This window comes from Delphinus delphis, chromosome 9, assembly GCF_949987515.2.
Source record: "Delphinus delphis chromosome 9, mDelDel1.2, whole genome shotgun sequence".
NCBI classification, from domain to species: domain Eukaryota; kingdom Metazoa; phylum Chordata; class Mammalia; order Artiodactyla; family Delphinidae; genus Delphinus; species Delphinus delphis.
In genome coordinates this window covers 51,955,438-51,973,869 of record NC_082691.1, presented here as the reverse complement: position 1 = coordinate 51,973,869, position 18,432 = coordinate 51,955,438, and the positions used below count along the sequence as shown (strand labels likewise).

Sequence of the window (18,432 nt, the reverse complement as noted above, 5' to 3'; positions counted from 1 at the left end):
GAATATAGATTTTTTCCCCTTTGGTTAAAGATAAATTTACAGGAGTAGCCTAAGGATATGACCTTTCCTACAGCACTTGCTATATGAAGACACCAGAGGTTTATTTAGTTATCAATGTTACCACTATCTCACCAACACGGAATGATTTCATTTTTAATTTTTTGTTAATCAAGTTGTGTTAAATACTTTGCAGTTTTCTGATTACTATTGCAGACTGTAGGCACTGGGGATACAATCATGAACAAAAATACTGTCTGTGACTCATGAAACTTAGTCTATTGAAAAAGTTACAACTTGATCAAATAATCACATTAACAAATATATAACTGCAAATGTGAGAAGTACTACATAACAGAAAGCAACTCTGCGATGAGAGAATGATCAAAGGGAGACTACAAAGAGAAAAAGACACCTGAGCTGAGACCTGAAGGATGGTAGCAGTTAGCCTGATGGCTGAGCCTGCACAAAGGTCCTAAAGGTGAGAGAAAGAGAGGGAAAGGATGAGATGAGGGCAGAGTCTGGTAGGGCCGAGACCATACAGAGCCTTGTAAGCCATATTAGGGAAGTTTTATCCTTGCAAGCAATGAAATGTGATGCAAGATTTTAAACTGCATGGGAAAGAGACTAATCTGTGCATATTTTAAAAGAAAGATCCCTCTGGCTCCTGTATGGAGAGGAGAGGGACAGGAGCTAAAGGAGAGCCAGAGGACCAGTGAGCCTGTTACAGGAACCTGATGATGAATACTTGGGACAAGGTAATGGAGGAGCAGTGGAGATCAGAAGCAGATGGATACAGAAGTATTTTGAAGAGAGAACCTGCTGACTTGGCAATGGACTGATGGATGGAGAAGTATCAAGAATGACTCCTAGGCCTCTGGCACATTGCAAAACTGGGAGAACAATGGTGAGAGAAGCAAATAGGACAACCAGGATTGGAGAGAGAAAAATCAAGGGTCAGACTTTAAAAATGTTGGATTTCAGGTGCCTTTGGTCAACTAAGAAAGAATCATGTGGGAGGTGGATATCCAGGTCTGAAGATCAGAGAAGAGACCTGAACCAGAGACATTAATTTGGGTGTTATCTATATCTGGCTAATAACTGAAGCTGCAGGTAGAGACAAGATCATCTAGGAAAGAATAAAGGCCAAGGACCAAACCTCAGTGAACCCCAAGAGTAAATGGCCAGGCGTGAGCCCACAAATGAGTTAGAGAAGAAGTAGTCACAGAAGTAGAAGAAAAAATGAGAGAAGCCACATTTAAGGAGGGAGTGGTCATCACTGACAAATAGAGCTGAGAAATCAAGTTCATTGGATTAGGACATGGAGCTCATTAGTGAAGGGGCTAAAAGACAGACTAGAGTGGACTAAAAAGTAAGTAAATAGGACGTGTGGAAATAGGGACTAAGTATAGACAACTCGCTGCAGGGGGAGGGACGTGAGAGGAGACTGAGTGGCCAAGAGAAGTTTTGGTCTTTTTAAATGGGTGACCTTTGAGAACTTTCCAGAGAAAATGGGAAAGATCTAGTTGAGAGAGAAGTCAACTATAGAGAGAAGAAACAATAGCAGAAGGTTCCTGTGACAAAAGAGGGATGGAGAGTTTAATCTCCCATAGAAGGCAAAATAGTGTAATGAAATCAAGGTGACAGCATATAGTGGGCTAGAGCACAAGATTCTGGAGCCAGATTGCCTAGGTTCAAATCCCAGCTCCTCCACATATTAGCTGTGACCTTGGTCCTACAGTCAGAGTAATTAACATTGCTGTGCTTCAGTTTCCCTCACCTATAAAATGGGAATAATAATAATAATGCCTACTTCACAGAACTGTTGTCAAGATTAAGTATATACATATATATTTTTTGATATATATACCATGATATATATATATATATATATAATCTCATCATCATATATTATATATACATAAAAGAAAACAGTGCATTGGCCATCATAAATATAATGTAAGTGGTTTCTATTATTATTAGTAGTATCAACATCATCATTAAAAGCACAGACTCGGGTATCAGACCACGTATTAATCCTGGCTTGGTCACTAGCTAGCAGTGAGCCCAAGAACAAATTAAATAACCGGTTTCTCAGTTTTGTCATCTATAAAATGGATACACCTGAAAGTATTTTTGTGGAGCTTCAGTGAGATAATATATATAAAGCACTAAGTACTGCACAAAGTTAAGTGTTTCAGAATTATTAATGTAATAGGAAGAAAAGAGAATACTATTTTATATATGTATTGCTATAAGTAGATTTGTATGTTTGAAATTGGGAACGTGAAGGAATTCCCACTGGTTTTTAATCTCTCTTTACAAAGGAGACAAAGTCATCTGCTTTAATAGAGAGAGGTAGGAAGATTTAGAAGTTTCAAAAAGTGAAGGTTTGAATAGTCATTGTGCTGAGTGGGAAAGTAAGCCAACCACAGAAAGATAATAGGACTGTTGTTGAGCAGTGTTCAAAGTTCATTCAAGGTAGGCAATCACGAAATTAGAAGGACCTAATCTGGTACAATGAAGGAAAAATGACTATTAGGCTCCCTCCAAGGTTGGATTTTTACCAGGTAAAGCACAACGAACAGCCAGGGGCAAGGAAATTTAAGGTACTGGCGACAGTGTAACTGAAATGATAGACCATGGTCCCAACGTGTAAAAAGAAGGAACATAACGAAGGCTGATGGAGCAGGACAAAGTAAGTGGAACAGTGGACTGGACCATCTAATGAGGTCAAAGAATGGTTATAATGGAAGGAGTTGGAGAGGCTAACCAGGAGAAGTAGTTGTGCTCTGAGAATAGGGTGTCTAAATTAATACTGTGGAGGTAAAACAGGTAAGAGTGACAAGTCCAAAGAGGCACTGTGGAGCAAATGGCTAAAATGGCATGAGAAAGCTCATCAGGGAGGAGAGGGGAAAAGATTTGAGGTGCCACAGTGCTGTGTGGGTCACCCAAGTGGAAGTGAAGTCACAGAAGACACGTAGAGCAGGTTAGAAAATTCCACAGACGCATGGTTAAGAAAAAGAAGGGTCAGTTAGTATCAATTTTAACTATGATCAGTGAATACAAAATTGAGGCCAGTGGTTTTTAAACCATAGTTGCCAGAACTAGATTTCCTCAGAGATCATCCCAGGACATGGAAGAACATAAAAGGGTCTCCCAGGCCCCTCCAGCTCTTAAACCAGAGCAGCTCCAATTTTATCGGTTTCCTATACTGGGAATAAGCGTAAGATTACACGTTTTTTTAATGTTCTGCCGTTTAAAAGAAAATTGGAAAAGCACTCATTTCTTTTCCTCTAATGATCTGGAAGACTTACCTTCTCATATGCATTTTCTAGGAATTCAACTGGACTTTTCCCAAATGCTATAGCATGTCCAAGGAATGGAACTGGAGAGAAAATGTATGGTGGACTTTTCTACAAGAAAACAAAACAAAACAAAAACCTTCCAGTTTACATTTCCTATTACAAAACATTCAGTTTAGTTTCGTGACTAAAAAAAAAAAAGAAACTTGTCCTTAATATTAAAAAGTTACCAAGGGCTTCCCTGGTGGCGCAGTGGTTGAGAGTCCACCTGCTGATGCAGGGGACACGGGTTCTTGCCCCGGTTTGGGAGGATCCTACATGCTGCGGAGCAGCTGGGCCCGTGAGCCGTGGCCACTGAGCCTGCGTGTCCGGAGCTTGTGCTCCGCAACGGGAGAGGCCACAACAGTGAGAGGCCCGCGTACCGCAAAAAAAACAAAAACAAAAACAAAAACAAAACAAAACAAAACAAAAAGTTACCAAAAGATTAAGCACCAAAAGTAACTTAACAACAAACAAACTGCAAATACCTTAGCAGAATAGCCATAGTAAAAAGAGCAGAGGGCTTCCCTGGTGGCTCAGTGGTTGAGAGTCCACCTGCCAATGCAGGAGACACGGGTTCGTGCCCTGGTCCGGGAAGATCCCACATGCCGCGGAGCGGCTGGGCCCGTGGGCCATGGCCGCTGGGCCTGCGCATCCGGAGCCTGTGCTCCGCAGCGGGAGAGCCCACGGCAGAGAGAGGCTCGCGTACCGCAAAAAAAAAGAGCAGAAACTCAAAACCTAGTATAAGATAAACGACTAGACAAACACCAAGGCGTTGCAATTATAAATGCTGAACACTTTCTAGAATATGCCCAGTATTATTAGTGGCTCTAGGCAACTATCCTAATCATTAGTAGAAAAAAACAGAAAAGTCAAACTATGGTTTCTTCACCACTTATTTCTACTACCACTCACAATTTTAGTCCCAAAATCTTGACTAAAGAAGGTAGGGAAAAAGACAAAGTAATGTGAGGGAAAGAAGGGAAATGTTTAAGAAGCTACACTGATCAGTAAACAGAACACATTTCATGCTTCTCTCAACAAATGATCTAGATCTGTTGATTCTACACAGAGAGTAGATCAGCTTTAGCAGGAACATTTTAGCACACACTATAAAAGGTACTTCAGATGCCCCAAAATGAGACCTGCAGATTACAACATCAAGTCTCCTGGAAATCAAACTTGGAATGATAAAAAAGGATAATACTCCTCATATCTTTCGTGGTCTCAAATAGTAAGGAGCTCTACAAACTCACTCTTTTGGACAATAGCAGCAACAATCTTAAAACGCTAAAGTTACCTTTGTCTTTCCAAAGACAAATAACACTTCCTCAAAAATACCACATGTAGGAAAAAAAAAAACTGCCGGAAAAAAAACCAAACTGCCTCATGTCTGTTATGGTTCAAACAAAAATAATTTTTAAAACTACTTGGTCAATAGTTTATATATTCCATTGTCAGTAAAAGGGTCGTTTTACAGGCTACTTGGTTTGTCTGGCTAAGGATGCCTTCATCAAATGTATTAGGGAAGCATGAAGCTAGTGTTCAGTAAAGCCGCTAAGTTAGAGGATCTGGTATTTTATTAGCATCATAGGAAGGTCCCTACAACACTCCAGTCACTCTCACTCTACCAAACTGAACATAGCTCCTTTCATACTGATGTAAATCGCCATTAGAGGTAATGACACAGCCCACAGGACACTGAACCACACAAGGGTAGCCACCAGGATGACGGCCACCAGACGGCCAGCAGGGCCGAAGCTGCCAAAAACATCAACACCAGGGCCCCCACCAGGCCCGAAACCCCCCTGCGGCGGCCAGCACAGCCAACCGGACGCTCAGCGCCACAGCCAGGGCCGCAGCCACCGGATCCGGCCGTGGCCATTAGGGCCACCAGTGCCTTAGCCAACACTGCCAGCACTACGACCACAATCGAGGCAAGCACGACCCCAGCCAGGACCAGACACGCGGCCACCACCAGAAACGCGACCGACATCGGGGCGCCCAGCAGCAAGCCCAGCATGGTCAAGGCAGTCGCGACCGCCAGCGCCACCAGCATCATTGCCGCTGCCACCCTCCCCCACCCCATCCCCATCCCCCAGCGCGCCCGCTGCCACTGCCCAGCCCAGCACCACCGCGGTTCCAGACCCCGGCTAGCCCTTCGGTCGCCCTGGTCGCATCGTCCCCCTCCAGAACCCCCGGGGGTGCACGTACCGCCCCAGGCGGCAGTGGGGCCAGGTGGCCGACGGCGAGGCGGAGCAGGTAGACCAGGCTGAGCGTGAAGGCGCAGGCAATGAGTAGCATGGATAGGAGGTTGCCGCCTGTCACTTGCTCCATAGCCTGCCCCAGCACCGACCTGCCCGCTTGCAGTAAGCCCAGCACCACCATCCCGGCCGCCACCCCCGCGTCAGTTCACCGGAGACGCTGGAGGCCGAGGTCGCCCCGGCTCCTCCGAATCGACGGAGGGAGAACCGGCTCACGCGACCGGAGGCGGCCCCGGCCCGCAGGTCCCCTACTAAATCCAGCCCCACCCCCTACTCCCGGCTCCCTAGCGCACCACCCTGTGCGTCACAGAACGGGGCGGGGCCTGGATCTGGCCGCGCCCCTTAAAAAGGACCTCCACAACGCCGAGGTCTCCTTAAGCCAGGAGAGAGGACATGAAGAAGAAGGCGGCACCTAAGGCACGGGTGGTACAGAGACAGAAGAGTACGTGGGCTTAAGAGGAGATCACCCTCTAAGAATCGCGGGACACCGGAGCATGTGTGTCCTGGGTGCGAGGCGCCAGGACACGGCGCCGCTATGGGACGGGCGGAAGGATCTCAGAACGAGGGTAGCGGCTGCGGCGGCGCGCGCTCTGTGATTGCACCGCGTGCTGCTGAGGTGATCTCGGCTTATTCCGCGTCAGCGGGGCGGGTGGATGGGGCGCCGCCCCCTGCCTAGGCGAGCGAAGGCACCGCGTCTGAACCTGTTCGAGGTCCGCGTCGTGGCCATTCGGAGAGACAGTTTCAAATATTCGCGAAAAGGGAGATTGCGAAAGACGCCGTCTACCCACAGAAGGTTGGGACGCCGAGGTCAGTCCCATCTCACCCCAAGTAAAACCAGTCTGACAGGTATTGAAGTGCGGACATAAAGGTGACAAGTCTTGGTTGTTGGGTGTTCTGCCTTCTCCAGAAACAGGTTTTACAAGCTAAATTTGTATGTTATAGGCCGTCGTGACCTACTGGAGGCAACATTTCCCAAGAATGCCCCTTATTCTGACCGTTTAGGACCAGAAAGATTTTGAAGCGGGAGTTCAGTCCTCCTGCTACAGTCAACCTGATCTCATCCACTCCCGTGGTTTCAAAGAAGCGTGTATATAAAATGACTGCCAAATTGAACCGTCCTGTTAGCTGACTGTCACGAGCCCCTGACCAGATTCATTTCTTTATTCAGTCGACCTTAAGAGCTGGGTACTGTGCTAGGCATTGAGGGTAGAGAAGGGAATGAGAACTGTGAGGCCCTCGGGGAAGGAGCAGTTAATAGCGAATTGCCTGTTCTGACACCTCTGCCTAGAGAGCTGATGCTCATGTCATAGTTAATGCAAAACTAAACTCATAAATCTCCGCCCACCTCGCTGCCAACCTTCTCCTCCTGTAATGCCTCTGTAGGAAGGGCACCACTGTCCACCAAACTGCCCTTCTCCGCTGTGCCTCACATCGAATCAGACACCGAGTCCTGTAATTCCACCACCTTAAATTTCTCCATTCTTGCCACTGCCCTAGGTCAGGCCCTCATCATTGCTTGTCTGCATTACTGCAGTAGTATGCTACCTGGTCTCTGCTTCCGTGCTTGCCTTTGATCTATCCTCCACACGGCTGCCATTTCTTCCATCACTAAAACTGTGTTGCAGTCGTCTCCAGTCGGTTTCCTCTGCTACAAGATGAACTTGAGAATAGGGATTGTGTCTTTTAATCGTTTTTATATTCTGCATTTATTCTAATACATAGCAGTTCACAAAGTGTGGTTCATGGCCTTCTGGGGATCCCCAGAACTCCAGGGGGTGTATGCAAAATCAAAGCCCTTTATAATAATACCATTATTTGCTTTTTTACTGCTGGAATTTGCAGTGATGGTGTCAAATTAATAGTAAATAAAACTTCTGGGACCTTAGCACAAATCAATGGCAAGTGGCACCAAACTCTAGTAGTCATTATTCTTCACTGCCATGCACTTGCAGTAGAAAAAAATTGCCTGCTTCACTTAAGAAGGTCCTTGATGAAATTGTAAGCATTAATTTTTTTAAAGGTCAGCCATTGAGTACATGTATTTTAACTTGCTGCTTTATTCACAGAATGGCATTTTTGCTTGAAAGAACAAGTGACAAACTTTGATCCTTCAGATTTGGATATTTGACAGATGTTTTCTTTGAAAATGAAGTCAGCCTCTCCTTTAAAAGAAAATCACTGGCAGTACTTGTTGTCAATGATAAAATTAAAGCTTTCAAATAAAAATTAAGAATTTTAGAAAACATATCTACCACTATGAACTTGACAACTTACCAATTCTTGAGACTTTTCTACAGAGAAAATTTAGTAACAAGTGGAGTTTGTATAATAAAATGTGTCAGCATATTGAATCTTTGCATAATTAAGAGCCAGTATATTCAGAGGTACAATGCGTGATGTTACAAGATCATGAGTGAGTGAAACATCCATTCAAAGTACAACTTAGACCAATAGATTTTCATATAACAGAATACAAAAAGTTCATTGATACAGTTTCAGACTCTACATGCAACTAACTTTTAAGATACTACCACTTGTGAAGAATATCTATAATTATCTGAAAAAGTTACTAAAATATTCCTCCCTTTTCCAGCTCTACATCTGTGTGAAGCCAGGTTATTTTAATGTACTTCAATCAAAACAATATAGTTAGCACAGTAGATTGAGAGCACATGAGAATTCAGCTGTCTTACATTAAGCCAGGCATTAAACAGATTTGCAGAAATCTAAAACAATGCCACCTCTCTCTTTTTTGTTTTTGAAAATATAACTGTGTTCATAAAAATGCATTAACATGGGATTGTTATTTTTAATAAATTAATAAACATTTTCATTTCTCCACTTTAATTTTTACTACTATAAATATTTATAGATATAACACACTTTTTAAAAAGTTCTTTAGAGTTCTTAATTTTTAAGTTTGTGAAGGATTCCTGAGACCAAGAAGTTTGAAAACTGCTGACCTAGAGTATGATATGTGGTGTTTTCAAATTTTGTTCTCTGTGGAGCCAGTTGCATACCACCAGTACTACCCTCCTGTGAAATCATTTAAATTCAAAACCTGTTATTCATTAAAACTTCAAGCTAGGCCCATTGTATAACCATAGTTTTTGTTATTTTATTTATTTATTTTGTTGTTGTTGTTATTTTAATATGAGTTTTCCAAGGTGATGTTTCAGAAGCACATCATAAAATGAAAAGGGAGATTGTTGCTTCACCATGGATTCAACCCTACTATTATCTTATTAGTTGAGTATGGTAATTCAACTTTTTCTTATGTTGCGCATACTTCTCATCAGACCACTCTTTTAATATTATTGAAATTAAACTTGGTTCCTTATTGTGATCTAAGAATGGACTGAAATGCTGGGTGATTGATAAACAAAGCATCTGTGATCAAAGTCAGAGTTTCTTTGTTTAAATATTTTTAATGTTTATTTAAATAATAAGATGCTTGACTGAAAATAAGCTAGGATCATTTCTTAAAAGTTTTCTTCCCTTTTTGTAATCTTCCTCTTATATATTTGGGAGGGAGAGGAGGATTATATTAAGTTGACTCCTGAATCAGTATAGATTGCAGCCATTTTTCCAAAGAGCTTTTCCCCTCTTTGCTCGGCCTTGAGCCTCTGCTCACTTTCCCATAATTCCTTAGTAAGATGATGCTCTGTGACAGAAAGGGTGTTCCCCTTAAAATACCCAAAACCACACTATTGACATATGACCTTACCTTTACAACTTTATTGAAGGATTATAGGTAACTAAATAAATTTTAGTACCCAAGAGAAAAACTAAAACCAAATGCTCAGGGCTTCCCTGGTGGCGCAGTGGTTGAGAGTCCGCCTGCCGATGCAGGGGACACGGGTTCGTGCCCCGGTCCGGGAAGATCCCACATGCCGCGGAGCGGCTGGGCCCGTGAGCCATGGCCGCTGAGCCTGCGCATCTGGAGCCTGTGCTCCACAACGGGGGAGGCCACAACAGTGAGAGGCCCACGTACCGCAAAAAAAAAAAAAAAAAACACAAAAAAAATAGATGCTTAAATATGACTATTTCTAGAGTCAAAGGAAAAGAACAAAACAAACATTTCATGGGGACTGGGGGTCCCCTTCATGGACACAGAACAGTATCTGGTTGTGTTTAAATTTACTTCTCTGTTACTACTCTTTGAAGGAGCTTTCTTTAATCCCTACTGTAAAAAAAAAATCTCCATTTAGGAGGACTCTAACCTGTACCCACAGAGATTTGTTCTACCCTAGGAAGCACAGCCCAGCTCACAAACTCCATCCCCGCTGCAGAGGATAGAGGACACAATTTACAGGAGACAGGACACAGTTCTCCAATACATTTCCCTAAGTCTGAGTTTTTCAGTAAGAGGCAGTTAAGCAAAACCATCCCATTTGGCGCCTCGAGTTCTAGGCCCCTCAAGTCTCTACACCAGTGAGAAATGAAATGTACACCTTCATTCCTCCTGTAGTTTTCTGGTAACTTACTGGACCAAACACAACACACACACACGCACACACATACACACACACACACACAAACTCTCTCTCCAAGGACAAACATTTCTCAACTCTGGGACAATGGAAGAGAAACATTTTCTTAAATGATATTTCTTAAACATTTCCAGCTAAATTTACACAGATTTCCCTGCCCTTAGCAGAGATGGCCACTATACATGATTACAGAGAGAAGTCATTTCCCATTGTTCACACCAGCATTATTCGCCATAACTGAAACATGAAAGCATCTCAAATGTCCATCAATGGATTAATGGATAAGCAAAATGTGGCATATAGATACAATGGAATATTTTTCAGTCTTAAAAAGGAAGGAAATTCTGCCCTTTCCTCACCTGCCACTAGGTGTTCGGTCCTGAGGAAGCTAAGTCTGTGCTGGGGTGAGGCCCTCACTTCAGTGGCCTAGCACCACGCCCAGAAGTGCCGTCATTCTTGACATGCCCAGCAAAATGCGTAGGAGCATGAGAGACCAATGGAGGAATGTCTCCTAACAATGCCTGCCCTTCTTTATATAGCTTCTGTTATGGAATGAATGTTTATGTGTCCCCAAAATTCTTATGTTGAAGCCCCATCCCCCCATTGTGACTGTATTTGGAGATGAGGCCTGTGAGGAGGTAATAATAGTTAAATAAGATCATAAGGGTGGGACCCTAATCTGATAGGGCTGATGTCCTTATAATAGAAGATGAAGATATGTCATCTTCTTGCTCTCTCCATTATGTGCGGACACGGTGGAAGGCAGCTGTCTACAAGCTAGGAAGAGAGCTCTCACCAGGAACCAGATCAGCCAGCATCTTGATCTTGGACTTCCCAGCCTCCAGAACTGTGAGAAATAAATTTCTACTGTTACACCCAATCTGTGATATTTTGTTATGGCAGCCCATACTGACTGATCTACTTCTTATCAGGATAGTTGTTTCAGCACAATTCTCACCTACCCCAGGCAGCCTGTCCTGGCATTATGATTTAGGTATTCCTGCTCTGTGTTCTCATAGTGCTTTCTTTTTATCTCTGTTCTAACACATGTCACACTCTAGGTATTCATTCATTCTTTCATTCACTTGAATATAAAATATATGTATTTATTGAGCTCTTACCGTATGCCAAAGCACTCATCTTGGTACTGGGTACAAAGTTGCAAATAAAAAGTCTTTCTTCTCATGGAGCTAATAAACACATAAACTTAAGTTTAAGATAAGCAGGGCAGTTTGATTAAGAAAGACTCGGGAGAAAGGAACTACTTTTAATTTGGGGGTTAGGGAAGGCTTCGTTAAGGAGGTAACATTTGAGCTAAGACCTGGATACTGAGAAGGATAAGTCCATGAGAGAATCAAAAGGAAGAGTGTTCTAGGCAGAAGGAACAGCAAGTGCAAAGACCCTGGGTTAGGAATGGGCAAATTAGCTCGTTCAAGAAACAGAATAGATAGCAAATGTGACTGGGCATGGTAGGTGAAGGAGAGAAAGGTCAGCACCATAGCCACAGAACCAGATATAGAGCTTTTTGCTATGGTGTGTGTGATTTAATTTAAATTAAAAATTTTTTAATATAGCAGTGTGATATTATGTGTTAGTATATGTGTGGGCAATTGCCACAATATGGAATATAACTCTCAGGATGGTCAGCTAGAATTTGACTCAGGAAGGTCATATCAGAGGCAACTACTAAAAGCTAGATACCAGAGGCTTTGCAAATTTGCATAGTGAATGTTAGAAATGTGTTTTCATTGGTAAAATTATAATATGTAAACATAGAATAAAATGCTAGTTGTTAGAAATGGGTTTTTAATTGAAGATATTAGTGACATTTTATATATATATTGTACTGGCTAAAATATTTCAGAGATACTCCTGAATATACAAATTTTATCCAAAAATCCAATTTAAAAAATAAACAAAGGACTCAAATAGACACTTCTTCAAAGAAGATATACAAATAGCCAATAAGCATATGAAAAAAATGCTCAACATCGCTAATCATTGGGTAAATGCAAGTCAAGTTCACAATGATATACCACTTCATATCAATTAGAATGGCTATTATCAAAAATACAGAAAATAACAAGTCGTACCAGGATAAGTGCACTCTTGTGCCCTTCTGGTGGGAATATAAAATGGTGCGCCGTTTTGGAAAACAGTATGGTGATTTCTCAAAAAACTAAACAGAATTACCATATGATCCAACAATTTCACTTCTGGATGTATATCCAAAAGAAGTGAAAGTTGGGACTTGAACACCCATGTTTATAGCAGCATTATTCACAAAAATCAAAAAGTGGAAGCAACTCAAGTGTCCATTGACAGATAAATGGATAAACAAAATACGGTGTATATATACACAATGGAATATTATTCAAGCTTAAAAATGGATGAAATTCTGATACACACTACAACATAGATGAACCTTGAAGACATTATGCTTAATGAAATAAGCCTGACATAAAAAGACAAATATTGTATGATTCCACTTCTGTGAGATACCTAGAGACAGAAAGTAGTATGTGGTTACAAAGGTTGAGGAGAAGGGCAAAGGGAGAGTTATGGTTTAATGGGTTTGGGGTTTCAATTTGGGATGATGAAAAGTTATTGAGGTAAATGGTGGTGATTGTTGCACAACAGTGTGAATGTACTTAATGCCACTTAAAAATGGTCACGATGGTAAATTTTATGAGTGCTTTACTACAATTAAAAAAAAAATTCCATCCAGCCCCATAGCCTGTTCTGTTAAGGATGACTCTCCAGGCTCAATCCCTAAATTGTCATTTGTCCAGCTAAGGATTTGGAAGATTCTGGTTGCCTAAAATAGACTATAAGGTTAACTGGATCTTGCCTCTAGTATATTGTCACGTTTGCCTCCAGTGTATCTTTCCTGAAAGGTGTGGTTAGAATACTAAAAAATGACAGAGCTGGGACTTCATATATTACATAACTTTGTGTGTGTGTGTGTGTGTGTGTGTGTGTGTGTGTGTGTGTGTGTGTGTAAGAATTGTCCAAGCAAGTGCTTCATTGATAGAGTGAGGTTTTGGGGGAATGTAACTAAACCTCACTCACCTGAAACTATTGATGGCTACCCCTGTCTACCAAAAACAAAACAAAACAAACAAAAAATTAATATTCCTGAAAATATTGGTACACTGAGCAAGATTATGTTCAGATAAATTTCAAAAGAAGTGAGAACTCTAATTTCTGTAAGAAGCCGAACTTTGAAATGTGGAAAATAACACATGCATGCTAGCTAGTATGCTTTTGGGTATGTGTTCTATAAAGCAGGGGTCCCCTACCCCCGAGTCAAGGACTGGTAGCCAAGCTGAGGACTGGGCCGAGGACATGTTAGGAACTGGGCTGCACTGCAGGAGGTGAGTGGCAGGTGAGCAAGTGAAGTTTCATCTGCCGCTCTCCGTTGTTCCCCATCGCTCCCATTACCACCTGAACCATCCCCCTGCCTCCGTCCGTGGAAAAATTGTCTTCCACAAAACAAGTTCTTGGTGCCAGAAAGGTTGGGGACCACTGCTATAAAGGATGGGGGATAGTTAGAAACAAACTCATGTACCTAACTGTCGAAAAGCTGTAGTAACTGGTGGTGAAAGCATTGTGCCAGTCTGACTTTGAGGAGGCTTAATCACCTCTTCTGTGTTTAGGTTGAGGTTAAAGATTTAATGAAGGAAGAAAGAATGTTGCCGTAGTTGAGGCTAGAATGCATAGCATAAGTGGAAAGAGAATAATGTGGAGAAGTGAAAGTAGCCACATTCATCCACAAGCAGAGCCGTTGCCTAGGGATATGACAAGATTATTTTCTGAGAGACTATCAGCAAGAACACAAAAATTAATAGAGTGAGAATTCGACAGAGGGCACAAAGTTGCAAAGTGAGGACATTAAGGTTTACACAAGGCTCCAGTTACAAACTATAAAAAAATAATTTGCTCAAGACAAGGAAAAGTAGGATGGAATTTAGTTACCCAGAAGAGACCTAAAGAAGGAGACATTGTTCTGTTAATAGGGTATATTTAGGACCTTAAACAGCCACCACCATATGGGAGACTGAGAAGAAACTTAAACTAAGGTCCTCAAAACGAAGGAAGAAAACTTCAGCTACGTCATCCTGCTGTTTGGTTCTTGCAGGAAACACTGGCCCAAAGCCAATATTATTATAATTTTTTAAGCAAAGAGATGGAAAAGCATTCCAGGAATGATATACATAGAAACTAGGAGTTCTGCTTCTATTTAGGATGAAGAAAACCACATAAGAACATTGCCTCCTTCTTAAATCCAAACTCCAGGGGAAAAAAAATTTCAAAAATGATAGCTTTTGAAACCATTAGAGAGCCGTGGTTGCAAGGTAACCAAGCAAACCGAATTTAAGTATTGACAAACTCCTCTGAGGAGAGATGTGACTCTTGAACCATTTCAGTTTTGGGAGAGCCAAGAAAAATTAAGTGGTCACCATAGAAGCATGTAAGAGTAATGTGCTAACATTATTAAAATGAATTTCTTAGGGCCAAGCTATTTTTCGTCAAATAGAAAATTCGTCGAGAGAAAATTTGGATTAAAGTAAATATTAAAGGGGATTCTTTAGGCAGGAGGAAAATGATTCGAGATGGAAGGAATGAAGAACGCTGGGAGAAATAATTTTATATATGTGCATATATATTGACTTTAAAAGCAACAATTATAAAGTTAGCCAATTTAAATATAGAATTAAATGCATGATAACACAACAAGTGAAGAGGAGAGAACACACATTAAGGAGTTTTAGCTCTTGCATATTTGCTATATGTATATTGTGATTTCTAATGTAATCTCTAAAAGAATAGCAATAAAATTAATACAAAAAAGAATAAAAATTATTGGTAAAATTAAGACAGATCAAGAGAATAAACACAAAACAGATGAGACAAATAGAAAACATATAGCAAGATGGTAGATATAAAACTAAATATATTGAGTGATGTCAGTGAAAATGGCAGTCAAAAGTTCCTAAAATTCTCCCCTCAAAAATAACAAGAAAACAGACCCCAAAAATGTCAGAATCAATTTTTTCAGAACTCTGAAAATTAACCAAAACCTGTCAGCAATCCATGGAGCATTTATTTATTATTTAAGTTTATTTATTTATTTTTTGGCAGCATTGGTTGCTGCGCGTGGGCTTTCTCTAGTTGTGTTGAGTGGGGGCTACTCTTTGTTGCGGTGCGCGGGCTTCTCATTGTGGTGGCTTCTCTTGTGGAGCACAGGCTCTAGGCGCATGGGCTTCAGTAATTGTGGCACGTGGGCTCAGTAGTTGTGGCTTGCAGGCTCTAGAGCGCAGGCTCAGTAGTTGTGGTGCACGGGCTTAGTTGCTCCGCGGCATGTGGGATCTTCCTGGACCAGGGCTTGAACCCGTGTCCCCTGCATTGGCAGGTGGATTCTTAACCACTGCACCACCAAGGAAGCCCAGCAGCTGGATTCTTAACCACTGCGCCACCAGGGAAGTCCCATGGAGGATTTATTAAAGAAAAGCCGCTGTAGGGACTTCCTACAACTAAAGAGCCCTACCAGCGCAACCAAATAAATTTTATTTTTTTAAAAAAAGGAAAAGCAGCCGTATCTTGATAAGAGCAGCAAGCTTAGTGGTGTTTTAACTTACTTTGCTCCCCATCCTCCCTCTGCAGTAGCTTTGAAAACTAACCACATGCAGTCACTGGAGGGAGCAAAAGGATTTACATTGGTGAAAACCCTATTAATATAGACTTACATAGGTGTAAATCTTCATGATCTTGGATTAGAAAATGGTTTCTTATATGTAACACCTAAAGTACAAGCAATAGAAAAGTAGGTAAATAGAACTTAATCAAAGTTTAAAACTTTTATACTTCAAAGGACACTATCAAGAAAATGAAAAAGCAACCCACAGAATGCAAGAAAATTTTTGTAAATCATACATCTGATAAGGGACTTGTATCTAGACTACAAAAGGAGCTATTACAACTCAATAAAGACAAACATAACCCAATTTAAAAATAGGCAAAGAATCTGAATAGATAATTCTCCAAAGAAGATATAGTAATGGCCAATAAGCACATTAAAAGATGCTCAACAGCATTAGCCATGAGGCAACTGCAAATCAAAATCACAATGAGAGGATAAAATGACGCATGGGACAGAGTGAGGTGCAGTCGTTCACCTAGGCTTCAGCCCGGCTTCTGGAGATGAAATGATGTGATTCCTGGGATTTGCTTCAAAATAATCTGACCTATTGGAAAATTCTATGAGAGAAGCTCAGAAGAGCCAGCTCTGTGCCTGTGGATGTCATGTGCCATAGGAATTGATGTTTTCAGTGGTTATGAAGAATAGTGGTCCTTTGTGTTCATAGTAAAGTTTGCAAGTAATGATGTTTTTCTTCCAGTGAGCATTTGGGATCCCATGCCGCCTGCAGGGGAAGTGTGGAATCCTAACCACTGGACTACCTGGGAACTCCCAGTACTAGACCTTTTGGAAGGAGTTGGAGAGTAGGGGTAGTGGCTCAGAAAGAGCTTCTCTTTCAGAAATATGGCTGCTAAGCCCCAGTGCCTGTGATACTTGTGCTTCACAACCACAAACTTCGAAGGTGGGAGTCAATCATTTTGATAAGTCTCCTGAAAGGAACAGCTAGCAGGAGCTGAACCCTTTTTCCATTTGGCCTCGTGGCAAAGGCAGAGATCACACCAGCAGCTTCACACAGTATGATGTGCTCACTAGTGCCCTCTGAACAATCTTCTGGTACCTTGCCTAAAGACAATGCCCCATTTTGTTGGGATTCCTTGGATGAGGATGGATTGGATGACTCCTTGCTGGAACTGTCTGATGGAAAAGATGATGGCCATTTCAGTTTCACGGAGGAAGATTCAGGAGCTTTTGAAGGATGATGACCTATCAAATGAGCACTTTTCTTGGGGAGGAGGCTTGTCTAACGATGACAGCAGGAATGTTGAGAAGGGAGGGAAAGGGAGTCAAATTCCACTTGATACTCCCCAAGAGAAAAATTCATTGTACAGCTTGGGACCAGAAGCTGAGACCTCTGGCCTCTTCAAACTACCTCAACTAAATACATCAGCTGGTCATGGACCAACTCCTACTAAACCATTGAACAGACGCTTTGCACTAGAAAAGAATCTTATAAAAGTTACAGTTGCACCATTTGATCCAACAGTTTGTGATGTTGCACTTGATAAGGACAAGACTGATACATCCGAAGTTACTGAAAAACCCTCCTCCCTTGGAGAAGAGATGAGAGAAGATGGTCTTAGCCTAAGTGAGAGCACAGTTTTCACAGAATCTGAAGGGATCAGCCCCAATAATTCTGCCTATGATGGGCCCCCACTCCCTTCTTCAAACAGTAAGTTTCAACAAACTGTCTCTGATAAAAATATATCTAACAGTAAGAAGCCTACACCTGTAACCTCTCAGATATTGAACCATTCAAAGACTCCTTCTAATATGGGGTCATCCTGGAGAAATGGATCACATAAATCAAGTTTTGAAATGAGGTTTCCAGTTGTTTCCAGTTCATCAAACAAACATTTTCTTGACAAAGATTCTGGGAAGCTGAAGGTACATGAAAAAAGACTAGGCAAGGTCATTCCTGTTCTGCAAACCAAAACAAGGACTAATATTCTGACGTTTTCACCATCAGATCTAAAAAAGCAGAAGCAAAGTTATCTCAGGAATGTCATTGCTCATATAGAAGACCCAGTGAACTCTAACCAAGGTACCTTGGGGGAGCTGTGTGCCTTGATGGATCACGTTTATCACATACAGAACCCAAAATGGCAGCATCCTTTGGACCTCACCAGGTGAAACTATGCCTGGTTCCAACAGAAATCTCTGCAAAAATACAATCTGACTCAGTGGGTTGACGGGAACATGTGAAGCCACCATCGGTTCCAGCGTCTACCAGATTTCCTGTACAGTCCATTTGTCTCCTCCCATCAGCAATGAAGGTCCCTATCCAGGGTCCTGTCCAGAGCAGCATCTCATCTTCTGCTGCTTTGTGCTTTGTAGATTTTAAAATTTATTTTTCACAACATTTTTATTTAAAGAACTTGTCACCTTTTGGAAATGCCCATTGCTGACTTGAAATTTTTTGTATAAGGTCCTTCCTGTTTGTGTGTGTCTATGCATTTAAGCAGTGTTGAGTTGATATAGTTTTAATTTTTTAATTTAAATTGAAGGTGGCTACCGCCTGAAAGCCAGCATTAAGTCAAAACACCCAGGCTCAAGCAAAACACCCACCTCTGTGCAGAGGTGAAGTCTACTTCTGGTGCCCAGAAGAAATCATCTTTTAATCTCCTATGAGGAAG

At 41.7% G+C, this 18,432-nt stretch overlaps 1 protein-coding gene and 1 pseudogene across 4 annotated transcripts in view; one reads left to right on the top strand and one right to left on the bottom strand.

Annotated features, from left to right (window-relative positions):
• The window catches only part of CYP51A1 (cytochrome P450 family 51 subfamily A member 1), a 31,382-nt gene extending 25,525 nt beyond the window's left edge, over positions 1-5,857 (bottom strand). For 3 of the 4 annotated variants that reach the window (XM_060020558.1, XM_060020560.1, XM_060020559.1), the window contains exons 1-2: positions 5,556-5,857; positions 3,315-3,413 (exon numbers count right to left, since the gene is read on the bottom strand). In XM_060020558.1, the coding sequence (XP_059876541.1) occupies positions 3,315-3,413; positions 5,556-5,729 (273 nt within the window). In that variant the 5' untranslated portion in view covers positions 5,730-5,857. The remainder of the gene's footprint in view (positions 1-3,314; positions 3,414-5,555) is intronic. The other variant, XM_060020557.1, reaches the window with a different exon arrangement.
• A 10,943-nt stretch (positions 5,858-16,800) lies between these two features.
• On the top strand, positions 16,801-18,148 carry LOC132430659 (S100P-binding protein pseudogene; annotated as a pseudogene).
• The last annotated feature ends 284 nt before the right edge of the window (positions 18,149-18,432 follow it).